The following is a 16,479-nucleotide window of genomic DNA, read 5'->3' as shown; positions in this document are numbered from 1 at the left end:
CACTGGTGACACAAAAAACCCTTGTATAATTAGTACTACAAGACGAAACTTACCCCGAGATGATATCACCCTTTATTTTATTGTTTCTTTTTCTAATCATGATACCGTGAAACATTGTTTCAGAGCGGCGAAATAGTGTCTGAAGTATACTTGGAATTTCTTTGTTTCTAAAACGCAATGTTTACCCGAGTAATCAGAACTGTACATGCGTACAACTTGATATAATTAATAATTATTACAAAGTTAGCTTTGTGTAAAACTCAGTCAGCAGCCCGTTACTTATGATCAACATAACTGAGACTGAAAGATCTGTGAAGTACATAATACTGGTATACCATCGAACAGTTACACAAAATAGACACAATGTTCAGTTTCTTCGGGTTTATATATTACAATAGCTGCTTCTCAGCTTGCCAATGCAACTGTAATTTCATTAAAATCGTTAATTATTATTGAGAACCATTATCTATTTTAAATCTATTGGTCTTAATGTATCGGACATTAGTCAGATTGTTCATACCCTTGATTTGAGTCATTTGACATTTTCTGAAATTTATGAATAACTAAAACAGTAACTGTGATGCTATTACAATCATTCAATATATACTGTAAGTTATAATAATTATTGATAAACAGGCCCCGTATTCACAAAACATTTTTTGGTCTCAGCTGAGTTTGAGTTTGAAATTTTAATTTCAATTTTACTAAAACTTCAAGGTTTAATTCCAACTGAGACTGACCATCCTTACTGAATAGTTGCTTGAAAATGGTTATGAACTTGAAATTTAGTTTTAATCATGCAATTTATATATAAATGACAAATAAAGTTTCGTTATCAAACTCAGATGAGACTGAAAATGTTTTGTGAACACAGGGCCAGTACACTATCACATAGTGCGATCTTGTAATTGTACTTCCCTATTTATAGCCTGAAGCCACCTTTGCTCTATGTGGCAATGATCTTATGTGGCAAAGGTACACGCAGAGTGTAAAATGGCACAAACACGGCAAATGCATCCAAAAAGCCTTTATGACACACATATATACCGGTCATTGGCTTTGGTATCTTTTGTCTGTTTACCTAAGCCAACATGAGGTCATACTGCAGCCCGATGTGATCTTTCTCTATTCACCCGTGCCAACATTAGGTCATATCGTGACCTCCAGCTTAGACATACATTAGTAAAAGGGCACTGAATGTTGTCAGGATTCCAACTGTGTGGTAAAATATGATTTCTTTCCATGATGACACGATGCAGTGATCTATAAGTATACAATTTAACGATGTGTCATTCATAGCGAGGTCGGTTAAAACCTACAAGAAGTAAGAAATGGGGTATCATTTAAGAGACATTTGTTTACTTTGACATGCGCACATCACGAAAGGTCTTCAAAAATAAAAGATATAACTACATGTATAATATAAGGCCTGTTTGTAAATCCATTCATGCAGAAATTATCTTTGAAAATGCAACAAGAATGTTTTTATATAGATCCGCAATATAATGAAAAGGAGCATCTGACCTACATAAATAATGAAAATGCCATTTTGACCAGGAAAAATCAGCATTATTTTCTGCCACTAGCCCGGAAGTGCTATTAGATAAGTATTTTACTTTCATGAATCCGACCGGATGACGTCACATTGAAAATAGAAGAAAATTTGCAAATGAGGTAAAGTCTATTTACATAAAATTTACACCGCATTCTTAATAAAAAAATATGAAATTATTCACTATTTTCTGATATCTATAAATGTGTGCATATCATCAGTCCATAATTGTATGGATATTTTGTAGTATTATTGCATATGCATGTATGTATGGATGTCACACATTCATTTTATATCATTTATTATTATACACCTGTCTCTGAAAGAGAGGGGCGTATACTAGTATGTGGCGGCGGGTGGGCGGGCGGGTGTTCGGCGTCCATTTAGCCTTGTCCGCTCTCGAAGTCGAACAGTTTTCATCCAATCTTCACCAAACTTGCCGACAATGTTTGTAGGCATAATATCTCAGCCAAGTTTGATAACCACCCAATTCGCCCCAGGCACTCTTGGATTATGGCCCTTGAATGACACGAAAAACTACGAATTTAGCCCTGACCGCCCTCTTAATCGAACAGTTCTCATCCGATCTTCACCAAACTCGGTGACAATGTTTTTGAGCATAATATCTCAGCCAAGTTCGATAACTACCCAAATCACACCAGGCACACTTGAATTATGGCCCTTGAATTTACGTAACTGAATATTTAGACGAACGTATTTTGTGACAGTTTGGCACTCTTGTTTTGGATATCATTAAATGCCTCCAATATTGCATAATAATTTCAAGATATTCATAATTAGATTATTTAATATATAGAAAGCTTTTTTTATTAAATGATATCCTTAATTTGATTTAATATATTTACTTCAGTTTTAAGATATCAGTAAACGATTTCATATAAAACAAGAGCTGTCGGAGGACAGCAACGCTCGACTATTCAACAGCCTTGTCAATTGAATGAATACAAAAGTTGAAAAAGGGGCATAATTTTGTAAAATGCAAAGTAGAGGTATTGAACCTCTGTACTGCATGTCATATCATGACAGTGAACAAGTGTGTGAAGTTTCAATCCTTTCCAATTTGTGGATACTGAGATACCAGCTTACATACAAAAACTTAACAAAACACTGTTAAGTCAAAGGGGCATAATTTTGTAAAAATGCCAAGTAGAGTTATGGGACCTTCACAGTGCATGTTAGATCATGACAGTGAACAAATGTGTGAATTTCAATCCATTCCAGTTACTGGATACTGAGATATCAGATTACATACAAAAATTTAACCAAAAACTGCTAAGTCGAAAAAGGGGCATAATTTTGAAAAAAAGAGAGTAGAGTTATGGGACTTGCTTAGTGCATGTCAGATCATGATAGTGAACTAGTATGTGAAGTTTCAATCCATTCCCATTAGTAAGTACTGAGATACCAGCTTACATACAAAACCTTAACCAAAAATTTCTAAGTCGAAAAGGGGCATAATTTTGTAAAAAAGCAAAATAGAGTTATGGAACCTGTACAATGTAGATCAGTTCATCACAGTGAATAAGTGTGTGAAGTTTCAATCCATTCCCACAAGTGGTTACTGAGTTACCAGCTTACATACAAAAACTTAACCAAAAATTTCTAAGTCGAAAAAGGGGCATAATTTTGTAAAAAAGCAAAATAGAGTTATGGAACCTGTGCAATGTAAGTCAGTTTGTCACAGTGAATAAGTGTGTGAAGTTTCAATCCATTCCCACAAGTGGTTACTGAGATACCAGCTTACATACAAAACCTTAACCAAAATCGGGACGCGGACGCCGACGCGGACGCCGACGCCGACGCCGACGCATGGGCGAGTGCAATAGCTCACTATTCTATGAATAGTCGAGCTAAAAATGAATTTAGGATATCATTTATCAGAATTAAGGATATCACAAAATAGAAGAATTTTGTTACCTTACAAAATTCGTTTTATGATAACACATAATAAATTTTAGATATCATAAATTCGATTTTATGATATCACAAAAAGTGTTACTGATGTCCTAAGACAAACATTTTTTGGATGTTTTACGATTTTATTAAGTAAGTAAACATCGTAAAATTAACGAAATATTGATATCAATAAATCGATATAAGGATATCATAAAATCACACTTTAAAATAATGTATTGATAAACGAGTTTAGGATATCATTAAATCGTAAGGATATTAAGGTATTCGCCGTACTCTATGATGTGACATCCTGGAGACCGAGATACGATATTACCCGATAACTTATTGCATGTTATCATAGTTATGCGGTGTAAATCTCTCCAAATATAGCGCTGACATGATAAAGGAAATAGTTTAGTTGATGTAATGACTAGCAGTTAGAGAAAAAGATTTTAGTGTATTTTGATTACAATTATTTAATACTGGATTATGTGGGGATGTTTAGTTTCGTTATATACTTGTATAGTATTCACTGGTAAGTACATACTAAGACATTTAGATTTTCAATATGTGCTCTTAGGAAATACTTATAGTAACCAAAATGTATCTTTCAATCGAGTTATATAATGACAACCTTCTATAGTTTGTCAAACATGGTGGTTTAAACGTGTGCTAAAGCTTTATTTGCTTTAATTACATGCACTTAGAATACTTTCGCTTTCACCTATAATTCTATAGGCCTAACAGATATTATATATTACATTTTTAAAATAATACTCGCGCATGTTAAATAGACTTACGGTCCAGTCGCTTTATCGTAATGGAACGTACTTCAATGGACACGTTTCATTTTCTTTACAGTTTCTTGCATCCATGTCACACATGCCATTCTCAATTTGACAGTAGAAGCCAAGTTAAATCATGAGGTCAAGTTACCGTGTCGGCTCCCATCTGGAGATTACTACGGTGTTAATGTACGTATCACTTGATTTGTATTGCTATTTGTTTTAATATAAAGTTATTGTACTTACTTAACGTCTTCTTTTATGTCGCGTTCATTTCTCGAATCGGATACTGTACTTAACTATACAGTACACTGTAGTTTCACAGTTGCCGCATAAACATTTGACAGGTATGAAACGTGTATTTTTGAGGCGCACGAGCTTCAGCAGACTTGACGTTTCCTTGTAGTAAACAACACACTTTTAAAACTTCCACTTGTCAAAGACTTCTCACATCAACTTCATTGGCCGGAAGAATCTCTTCTGATACCAAACTGATCAGCCTCATGCTGAAACTTACTTCGTAGCAAGTGTCCGATCATGCATCTTTATCATCTGTTTGTTAGTAAGTTAATAACAATATGATCATTAGAAACACACAATATTGTATCACAAATCAAAGGCAATTTGTATGCTTCCGTCGGTCATAAGTGCAAGAAGGACAACTCTCTACAGAAGCTGGCTTTTCTATTCAAAATAAAACGCTACAGGATCTTTTATAGCCCCATGTCGTGTCTCGCTCGTCGTATTTCAGGTCGACGCACAACAATGCGATACGACGCGCAACATTGATATCACAATGTCGGGACGTAATGTCACCCTTGGAATCGTGTTTCGAGTGTCGTGTCACATTGTAATGCCTCGTGTCGTGCGTCGGCCTAAAACATGACGGAGAACACATGCCGTGAGCCAAACAGGATTTCATATAAAGGCAGTCCAGAGACATTTTATTATCTTACTATACAGATTCCAAATTAGTTGTAGCCTTTAATCACAGACGGGGCGATGATCTGTCTGAATTCTTTCGTAGAACAATTTACATCGATTTCTGAATGTTGAAACATAGATCCTTTTGGAACTTTATGTTTATGTCCTAAAAAGATAGCTTAAATATTAATTATATCAATTAATGTATTGAAATGAGACAAGGGAAACGAAAACGTTTTTGCTCGGGCAACATGTTCTACAGTTACATGTACAATAAACATGCCTATAATGTCGACCCGACTAGATTCTTGACAAGCTTACTTGTTTGGTGGGTAACTCTTAGGACTTTTTCAACCCTTTGTAAACGTGAAACAAATACTTATTTACATTAGTTGTGAAAAGTACTGGATACTGTGAAATCATTAATATTCGTGGGGGACTAATTTTCTCGGATTTCGTGGTTAAGTCAATCCACGAAATTTAAACCCAATGAACAAGTAAATTCCCATTCATTTTATGTTCAAAAGTTAAAATCCACGAATTGATATCCCCATAAAATTTCCGTTTTGACTAAAACCACCAAATTTCATGCCCACGAAATTAAATGATTTTACAGTACACTGACAAAACAGATACATTTGGCTAATGATTGTTATTTTCAACATAAATATGTAAATTTGTTTGTTTGTAAAACACTTTTGGATACTTGTTTTAGAAATCGCTCTATATTTGACACATGCGAAGGAAACCATAAGTACCGGCTGTGATAAACTATACATTTGCGTTTTATTTAATATCCTGTTCATTTACATTGTATTGACATTATACCTTCTACGACCGCAAAAATTAAGAATTACAACCTTCTTTTTTGTTGGGTACCGCAGATAAAATATGTCCGTTTAAACCTCTCTTACCTACATTATCTATATACACTTAAACACAACTTCCCTGATTGTTGATGCACAGGTGAGATGGTTTAACAAAAAGGACGGATGGTTGACGGACGGAAATACGGTATACAAACACCCGGGTCAAATATTTATATCCAAACCTGCACCAAATGAGTGGAATTTGCACATTAAGAGAATTTCTACATCATTTGAAGATATATATACCTGTCAAACAGCGAAAGGAACGGTATTGTCTTACATCAAACTTGCAGTTGAAAGTAAGTGAAATATGAAAGGAGCGTGTAATATTTGGTAAGAGTGGACATGTTTGTCAATGAGGACAAATGTAGAGAAGCATGTATTGCTAAATAGTTTAAAGACATAGCAAGGGATAAAAAAATCTTCTAAAATGACATAAATTTGTTTACTTAAAATAGTTTAAACTTATATTTACTTATACAACACGTAACTGTTTATTTTACGGTGTTCCGTTTGGACAATCGTGACTTTTTATTGAATCCTAAACCGCGATGTACGATGGTACGATGACGAAAACGCGATGGTGCGATGGCACGATGATGAAACAACGATGGTACGATGGCGAAAACGCGATGGCACGATGATGAAATCGCGATGATGCGATGGTACGATGGTGAAATGTCGATGTAATATCGCGTTTTCATCATCGTACCATCGCGTTTTCACCATCGTATCATCGTACCATCGTGTTTTCATCATCGTACAATCGCGTTTTCACCATCGTGCCATCGCGTTTTCATCATCGTACCAACGCATTATCACCATCGTACCATCGCGTTTTCACTATCGTGCCATCGTGTTATCACCATCGTACCATCGCGTTTTCACCATCGTACCATCGCATTATCACCATCGTACCATCGCCTTCCGGTGGTCATGCGCAGTGGTACAGTATATGTGTCAGTTATAAATCTCATTTTCACATTGCACTATGTACCTTCTACATCCTAACAAGAATAACTATTACATCCAGCTTTTTATTTACTTTCATGCATATATAAATACAAAGGACGTGGCCTTGAAGATTTTACACAGTTTTAATGAGTTGAGCACTGAACATTTTGAAAAACATTTTGCAAAACAGCAGAATCTAAATGGTAAATTTCTTCTCACAAAATACATTGAGATACATTCATCTATTGTTGACAAAAATTCAAGTGCACGGAACTACGCCTTTCTAACCGGAAGGCGATGGTACGATGGTGAAAACGCGATGGTACGATGGTGAAAACGCGATGGCACGATGGTGATAACGCGATGGCACGATGGTGAAAACGCGATGGTACGATGGTGATAACGGATGGCACGATGGTGAAAACGCGATGGTACGATGATGAAAACGCGATGGCACGATGGTACGATGGTGAAAACGCGATGGTACGATGGTGAAACCGCGATGGTACGATGGTGATAACGCGATGGCACGATGATGAAAACGCGATGGTACGATGGTGATAACGCGAAGGCACGATGGTGAAAACGCGATGGTACGATGGTGATAACGCGATGGCACGATGGTGAAAACGCGATGGTACGATGATGAAAACGCGATGGCACGATGGTACGATGATGAAAACGCGATGGCACGATGGTGCGATGGTGAAAACGCGATATTACATCGACATTTCACCATCGTACCATCGCATCATCGCGATTTCATTATCGTGCCATCGCGTTTTCACCATCGTACCATCGTTGTTTCATCATCGTGCCATCGCGATACGCGTTTTCGTAATCGTACCATCGTGCATCGCGGTTTAGTTTTAAATAAAAAGTCACGATTGTCCAACCGGAACACCGTATTATTTCGTGTTGCCGTTTTATTCACTTTGGCGAATATATTTTGATTTTATAATGATTTAATTATGTGAGCAGCATCTCCTAGAATTGACGATGAGAAGTCGTCGCCAATACGTGTAACTTTAGCTGAAAATACAATGGTTGTACTGACATGCACAGTATCTGGCACACCGGAACCGGAAATAGCTTGGTACCGAGGATTATCCGAAACAGGTATGTTTTTGTTTGCAATATTAATTTAATTTTCTGATGTACTGCCTGAAAAAATATGACTGTATTCTGATTAATGGAAAAAATTAAACGCTCAGTAAGCCGTTATGCAATTAAAAATGCAGATATTTGCACAATATCCACATTATCAGAATGCAGCAATTTCGGATATTATCGTCTTGTCCCGCATATATGATTTATCTCTAAACAGATAAAAATAAAATCTGGTTCTAACATGGACCACTATAGAGAATAAAGTGGCCGCCAACACCAGTATATATTTTTAACTGTCTTGAGGGACTAAACTTAATCTGAAGATTAATATTGTATATTCATTACCATGAATACTAGTAAATGTGAATTATCTACATCATTTATTAATATTTGGCAATGAATGTACTGTATATTTTTGTCTAATGAGTCTTGAAATCTCAGTTATCCAGAGGAATTTCGGTTGCATATTCTAACTAGAACCTTACTGGTTACATATGCCAATTTGATCAGTATTTGGGGAGTAAAAATGAGCACTTTATTGGTCACATATTCTTATAAGAACATGACTACGAATTGTAACATATGAATGCCAACACTTAAATTTTTGTTGATATGATACTTTTGACATAGTTTGTTAATGCCAGAACTGTCTTTTGTTAGGTTTAACAAAATAGTACGTCATTCAGAAAAGATAGTATGTTAATTGGACATGATAGCATGTTGCTTTAAGAAAATAAGACGGTCGTTTAACAAAATAATACGCTATTCTGACAAAATAGTACATACGTTAGACATGATAGCATTGCAACTCAGCATGATAAAACTTAACAGGATATTGAGAAGATACTACTCTAAATAAAGAAGATCCCTCGTATTCATCTAACATAAGATAGCTCAGACTGGTGTTCCATTATGTCATTCTGACAAAACCAAGATTTGGAATATTATAGCGGTTAGTATGTGTGATTGCTGCATTAAAATGTGTTTAGGGAAAATCCCTTCATAGATTTTCCAGTAAAATGGATCCATAATCATGGAGGATCATAGTGCTATCTTTTCTTCACGCTTGCACGCAGAACACTGTAGTTTTAGTGTGCACACATGTAAGCGTTCGCTTGTAATACTTTTCGTTTGGTGGCATAAAGACAATCGCGTTTGAAAGTATTGTGTATGCAAAAGAAATCTCTTCTATCCCACCGTACTCTTTTTGTTGATATTAACATATTTTTATTCTTGGTTCTTACAGCAACCGGTATTACAGGTCCCGAATTGAAAATTCGTGACGTCACGAGATACGCAGCAGACGAATATATATGCCGTGCTAAAAACACGAATGGTGAAGCAGAGAGAAGGATACGTGTAGCTGTCAACTGTGAGTTCTTCAAATTTCATAAGCGAAAAGTTTGTGATATATTCTCTAATTTTGTCACTTTTCCTGTCTGTTTTTAATCAAATTTCATTTTCTGACACCGACGTCAGTGTCTGTGTATTAATAAATATTTATGAAATTCATATATGGTAATGATAATGTCGTTAAGCATAAGAGTTGCAAATGGAAGTAAGAAGTTGTCGACTACGAGCATTCTTACTACTGATTTGAAGTATATAATTTAGCAAATTGTATTATAGCGGATAATACCCTCCATAGAAATGCGTTTTAAGTTTCATGATATCAGGCAATAGGAAAACTCTTTCTGCGACTGCAAGTATGAACTCTGTTTAGTTGCACCGGAAGTGACTGTGATGGAACCAGTGGTATATGCAGCTGGCGGAGAAGTTGTTGTTATGTCATGCGCAGTAAAAGCCTCTCCTCTCTTCGATGCATACTGGACAAAAGGGACAGATGTGTACGGCACGCCGATTGAACCAGGCTGGAAATATCTTGTAAGACAAATATGGGTTCCTTACTCCCTCTTTCGAATCAGAGCATCACGTGATAATTTCCCGAAATGTTCCTTAGGTAAACGACTAAATGACCTTTGTCCGGTTACCATAACACAAATCTGGGATAGATCGCTGCCCCTAGGGGAGTCCGGGAGTATACCCTCGACCAATGGTTGGCAAGTCTCAGCTTGGGAACTTCGACGTATATTTAACATAGACTGCATGAATATTTGACATAATGCCATCTTTCAATTTTTTAAATTTTCGAAAAAAAGGCTATTTGTCCAAGTTGATGGCTTTTTAATTGGACTGTCGTCCGGCACCACCACTATTAGCAATTTAAATACTACTACTTTAAACTTCTTTGAGCAAAGATAGCCGAAAATATTGTACTAAAACGACTGATGTCTTACTTTTAGGCTACCAAAACTCATGGTCGCCACATTTTAAGTGTTCGGGTTGCATGCGCCCCCATATACGACCTCGTAAAAACAATATGTAAAACTTGGATTTTCAGACTTCAAAATGTGACAAATACTATCTTAAGGTTCCAACTTCACTGAATCATTGCATATCAACCTTAATGACATACATTTTCTTCAAAAATGAGTTGGTTAAAACGTTACTGTAGAAACTGTCTTTAAACATACAAGGTTAAATAGTAAAGGTCCTTCTCAGGTGAGCGAATCAGACCCATTTAGCCCTTTTATATTTGGCTTTTTATCTCCACTGTATTTCAAAAAGTAAAATTTTTCTTGTCAGTTTTTTTTTCTTTTTTGTTTTTTCTTTGTCAGCGTATGCGTGTAAGCAGGTTTCTCTAAAACTCATGTTTGAAACCTTTTTTTTAGAATTTGCCTAGGTATTTGGTATTATGAGAAGACCTCACAGGACAAGAAACAAAACTCTGGCTTTTATTTTGTCAAAGTCATGCCCCTTTTTAACTTAGAAACTTTGGTTAAACTTTTGCATTTAAGCAGGTTCCTCAGAAACTGCTAGGCCAAATACATTTAAACTTCACGCATGTCTTCGACATCATAAGATAATATCACAGAGCAAGATACATAACTCTAATCCGTATTTCATATACATTTAATGCAATTTTTAAACAGAAATTTTGTAAAAAAAAATGCATAATAGCAGATTTCCTAGAAACTGAAAGGCCGAATCATTCAAACTCATCACAAGCCTTTGTTGTACTGAATGCTTTCAAACTCTTTATAAATCTTCAGCATCATATATCCAACTTATAATTTAAAGAACTATACCCCTTTCACAACTTATAACATTTTGTTAAACATTTTATATGTAAACTAGTAATATGTTAAAGGGCTTCAAGCTTTAGAGCAGTGCCAATAGACAGCTCTTGTAGTATAATTCTGGACAAGTCAAACAAAAGCTCCCCCAAACTGAATAACTTGCTATCAACAGCCCAGGATGAGCTAATATTGTGTACATGTCATACTTCTGTCCCTATGTATACTATAGAGACAGGACTATGTATACTATAGAGACAGGACTATGTATGCTATGTATGGTATAGTGACATGATAGAGTATGACATGAACATGTCAGCTTATTTCGTTTTTGGCTTGATATTAGTATATATAACGAACGGGTTCAAATTAATTTAAATACGACAGATTATTTTAGTGTTGTTTTTTTTTTACTTACTAGTAACCTCTTCAATCATCTGGTATTTCAGGTAATGGTGGACGAAGAAAGTGACAATATACCTGTCAGGTTTTTAACTTTGATCATCCGTAAATCTATAGTTTCTGCTCAAGACTACGGTATGTACACGTGCGTTGCTAAAGGGGAGCGTCACGTGGCACAGAACTCAGTGGAACTCAGAGCAAGGAAACAGGTCAGTATCACTTTAAGGTAGTTTTGCACGTTTGGATCGAAAACAATTCTACAATGTAGAATTTGATTAAACTTTTATTTTTCAAAACTTCAGAATATACCTAGAAAATTCAGCAAATAAAAAAGATAGGGTCGTGTGATTTTTTGCTAGACTGATTTGAAAAATGTGGACCTCACGCAATATTTCATACTGGGAGTCTATGGGAAAATCATAACTTTCATAACATTTTATCGAATAGAATTTTTTCGACAATGTAGATTTTGATGAAACTTCTCACAATTATATATAATCACATGGCCTATAATTTGGTGTAATAAAATGTATAGGTCCATGTGCTTATTTTTTAGATATCTGACCATGATTAAAAGGAACATTTCACGTTAATTTTAAGACATTATTTTGAATTTTTTAACGTCCCATATGTTTTAATATCATATTTTGACTTAAGAGATGTAGAAACAGTGCCATTGTAATAAATTTACTCACAGGTTTCGATTAATTCATAAAGTGATTTTCATTTCCGTACGCCGACTCCTGGCTTTATTCTACGTTTTCCGGATAAATGACGTTACGCCCTCACTTCCGGTTTTTCAAACGTGCAGAACTACCTTAAGGTGTAATCAAAGCTTTCAGACCAAATTGTGTTTGTTATATGGTCATGCTATTGATAAAACAAGGAACGGGATTGATATTAAACATTAACCATATTCCTCTCAAGTATTTCTAGTTCTACTTTCTCTTTAAGATAGATTTAGTGAAGACTTGTCGCGATAAATCCTTGATTTTAGGTCTTATCTAGACAACCTAGATCTACAAAAGTGCAAAATTTTCCACAGTTGCTTTTTTATACTTTGTAGCTAAGTTTTAAAAGGTTCTTAAAAAGTGGTCGATTTGTAGCAGTTTCAAAATAGCCGCCATGAAATACATGTAGTTATCTACAAGAGGCCTTCTACAAAAGGACATTGTTAACGTCATATCTATTGTTTACTATTGCCGAAAGTACAAACCAAGTTCAGTTTTACAACTGCTGTTAATATAACGAAATATTTTTCATAAACTGCCGCTATTTATAGATTTTCAAGATGGCTGACAACACAAAGAAAATGTGTATGGATCTATTTCAAATGAAAACTTGGAGACGCATGTGCTCTATGTATTTATCTTTTATATATCTTGACCTCGCCGCATGAAGTTGACTCAAATCCGAGTGCAATACTCGGACCAGTAGTGGATGAACTATCTAAATGGTTCTGGTAATTTTGTTTGTTAGCCTGGAGGCCCATGTCCTACAGGAATTAGTGACTGGAGCACTTGAATTTCAACAAGGTGGTAAATTATTTTAACGAACTCCAACACTCTGTTTTAGCCTCTTCTGGGCTGAAGAAGATCTTTGTACTTCAAGGGCCTCTTGAATAAATCTATGGCTGAATTGCATTGGACCTTTTTATTGGTTGAACTTGTTGGTTACGCTGATGACACTTATGCAATGATAGATCGAGCAAGTGTTTTGTATTCTTGTAATATATTGACGTCTTGCGAGCAGCACCCTATGTTCTGTATTAGGAAGTCTATCTGCATCTAGCGTCTGGTTGATCAGGCCGTTGCCAAGGTGACGCCAAGGTGTATGCCCCACGGACAAGCTTTAAATTGTGGTCATGTAGATAGTAGTTGGCCTCAACAGGATGTCTCCTTTGTTATGCATTATAGCGTGAAAGGTCATGAAATGTCGTTTGCCATTTTTTCAAATGTCAAAATGTCTTCTTGACCTTTACCTGTAGACTTGGTTGATGGTCTTGTTTCTAGTCTTCTAGTTAAGATAGAGCTTTTGGTTCAACAGAGACAAAGTCTACGAAAACGACGTTTGCTTGTTTGCCTTCAGACAGCTTTCTTGCCAAGTTTAAGACTATGGTTATGAACAGTGTTTCACATGGCCGTCTACAAGAGATTCATTTATGATGTTCTGTTTCTCGAAGTGTGCTATGATGTTAGAGTAAAGAATATGTACCTTCACATTAAAGCATTATGGAAGTTAGGGAGACAAGTCTGATGTTAGTTGTTGTACTTTGTCACGCTTCTTGAATAGCGGAATAACGTTGGTCATATATCAATCCTTTCTGATTTCACTTTAATTCAAAGAGGTCTGGTACATAATATTATTACACTTTATAGTAATCGCTTAAATTATACACAGATATGTCTGACTGCGTTATAATGCTAAAAGAGTGTGGTGGAGGAGGTAGAACTTCTTTTTTGGTTCTAATCTGCTAGCCTTTTTGCAGTAAGAAAATGTTAGAACTGGGCGGATATTACGCCTCAGGAAAGTTATTAGGCTACTAATCTTATACTTGAAGCCGTCATACTGAACGGAATCCAAATATACTTTCATTCCTTTTTTGCACTTTATAATCATCTATATAATACGTACTGATAGACATATGACTTATCTGTTTATTTTATTCATTTACAGAAAAGTGTGCGAGTGAGAGGTAAATAACGCTAACGGATATGACGTATGTGTAAGCGGAAACTGTGATCTGTATACAGACGACCCAAAGAGTGATGTGAAATTGAAGGAGTTCCACGCAGACTCGAACAGTCGTGATAGATATGAGTGACCATTTCATACAGGACAACAGTGATATGAAATGTGACTGACCAGTTAAAAGAATAAAAAATGATGTCAAAATTTATTTTTCTTCATGCTGTGTTTACGTTACCTCATAACTGAAGTAGATGTTTTTTGATAAAAGATGTGTGAAAATGCATTACTTATGTATTCTATTTTTCATTGATATCAATATAAAAAACTTTAGTGTTCAATGCGCGTTAAAATTGGGTTATTATAACAATAGCTAGATCTGGGATGCTGTATTCGGCACGAGTGGATTTTGCCAGATCGGATGTCACGAGGCGCGCAAGCGGCTAGCGTGATCTGACCTTGCAAAATCCACAGGAACCGAATACAAAATCCCAGAGTCTGGCTACTTTTATTATATACCTCCACTGTTTGTTTTTTTAATATCGACCGAATCTTCAATATTTGTCAATGTTGAAATAGAAATGGGTGAAGTTTTATATGCCCTATTTATAGAACTGTGTCAGATCATACATATTAAATGAAAGTATTCCAGCAACATACAATACAAAAGGTACAATACGGATATTTTCTTCCAGTTCATATTTACTTTTTAAATACTAGCCGTATTGATTACCGAATTTATACAGGTATATGATAAAAATATTTATAATCGAGGTAATTTATCTCGCGAAAAGCATTACAAACGCTTTTCGATTTTCATCGTTAAAAGTAGTAAAAACAATTAATTCTCATGTGTTTCCGTAGCATATAGTCTGTCAGTAATTAAGTTTCAAAGCATTCTTAAGAAATACGGCATTAATTTCCAGATATCTAAAAAATCACTTTTTTTTTTGTTTTCGAACGATCTGGAGGCCAGTAAAGAATACTAGTAATCTAAAATTTGCTATTTATTCAATACACATACATTTTCGAACCGTACGGAAGCTACCGGATCTTTTCGAAGTTTATTTATACATGTTGTAAAGAAAACAAAAGTCTAGAAGCTATGGGTTCAGATCATGCGTAGATGTTGCAAGAAAGATTATTTTACCTATGAGGAAACGCTTTTCTGATGTGGTCATCTAAACTCTGTTGTACAGTATAACTCTTTAATATGGTTGAAATTTCTATATCACTGTTACAGGATCATTAAATTATCATTTGACACCTGTGCACTTTGGATATAGGTGTCCATACAGCGTTTTGGTCGGATTATCAAAACTTTATCAAGAATATTTAATTCAGTCTTTTACATTTATTTTATATTTTGATATTTATATTTTGTAAATAAAGTCATGGTCTTTGAATAAATTCGTTTTTGTTGAAAGTTTGTTCTAATTACGTCTGACGCGTGGCTCATCCGGGATCTGAATAGCTTTCGGCTTCACAACTGAAAATTGAATTTCTATTTTGTTTGTGCTAGACAATTGTCATAGATCTACTTATTCATTTCAATACCAACAGTCGTTGACCAAGTTAACAAATCTGAAGACAATAAGGACGCTAGTTCAGAAAATGTCGTTTTAGAAAAAAACATAGTGGAAGATATCTACTAAAGAGATGGAGAAGTTCTTGTCTCTCTTAATATGGTGGGCAAGTTGTACCTGTAAATGACACAAAATCATTCATAAATCTTCATTATAAAATCGGATTTGCGTGACCTCCACAGCTGTGTTGTTCTTAATACAAGACTACGGTTAGGTAAACACCAGCTATCAAAGTCCCAACGTTCCTAAACTTCTGCCTGTAATAGCATCGGGGTCAAATCCATAGCACCTGATTTGATAGGCACCAATTTGCGTGTAAAACTGAGGGGCTCTGCCTATGGAGATACTCTGTAAGAGTAAAGTCCAATGCTTTTTAGACAAACTCAGATTTTCAGCATTTTTACTAAATGAAAAAACAACAACACTTTTTCTCAACTTTTTTTGAAATGGATAAACAAGTCTTTAAAAGCGCCCAATAATGCCTACTATATATGAACAATGTTTCGTGAAAAACAAGCTGTACTTTATATCGTTGGATCCATCGTTTTGTGACTG

General features: G+C 35.5%; 1 protein-coding gene across 1 annotated transcript; it reads left to right on the top strand.

Annotated features, from left to right (window-relative positions):
• The first annotated feature begins 3,795 nt into the window (after positions 1 to 3,795).
• LOC123566543 (protein CEPU-1-like) lies at positions 3,796 to 15,764 on the top strand. Its single transcript, XM_045360745.2, has 8 exons — positions 3,796 to 4,004; positions 4,331 to 4,443; positions 6,145 to 6,346; positions 7,983 to 8,120; positions 9,358 to 9,483; positions 9,835 to 9,995; positions 11,698 to 11,859; positions 14,327 to 15,764. The coding sequence occupies exons 1-8, from the start codon at positions 3,959 to 3,961 to the stop codon at positions 14,351 to 14,353; spliced, it is 975 nt and encodes a 324-aa protein (XP_045216680.1). The 5' UTR covers positions 3,796 to 3,958; the 3' UTR covers positions 14,354 to 15,764.
• The last annotated feature ends 715 nt before the right edge of the window (positions 15,765 to 16,479 follow it).

Source organism: Mercenaria mercenaria, chromosome 8 (assembly GCF_021730395.1).
Source record: "Mercenaria mercenaria strain notata chromosome 8, MADL_Memer_1, whole genome shotgun sequence".
Lineage (NCBI taxonomy): Eukaryota > Metazoa > Mollusca > Bivalvia > Venerida > Veneridae > Mercenaria > Mercenaria mercenaria.
The sequence above is the reverse complement of the archived record's forward strand: the minus strand, read 5'-3'. Positions and strand labels throughout refer to the sequence as shown.

What these genes read in the sequence shown, in the direction of transcription:
- LOC123566543 (XM_045360745.2), top strand. Translation starts at nt 3,959, where the DNA reads ATGTGGGGATGTTTAGTTTCGTTATATACTTGTATAGTATTCACTG. An exon ending in CATCAAACTTGCAGTTGAAA is followed by an intron (nt 6,347 to 7,982) that starts GTAAGTGAAATA and finishes TTATGTGAGCAG; the next exon opens with CATCTCCTAGAATTGACGAT. An exon ending in CCGAGGATTATCCGAAACAG is followed by an intron (nt 8,121 to 9,357) that starts GTATGTTTTTGT and finishes TGGTTCTTACAG; the next exon opens with CAACCGGTATTACAGGTCCC.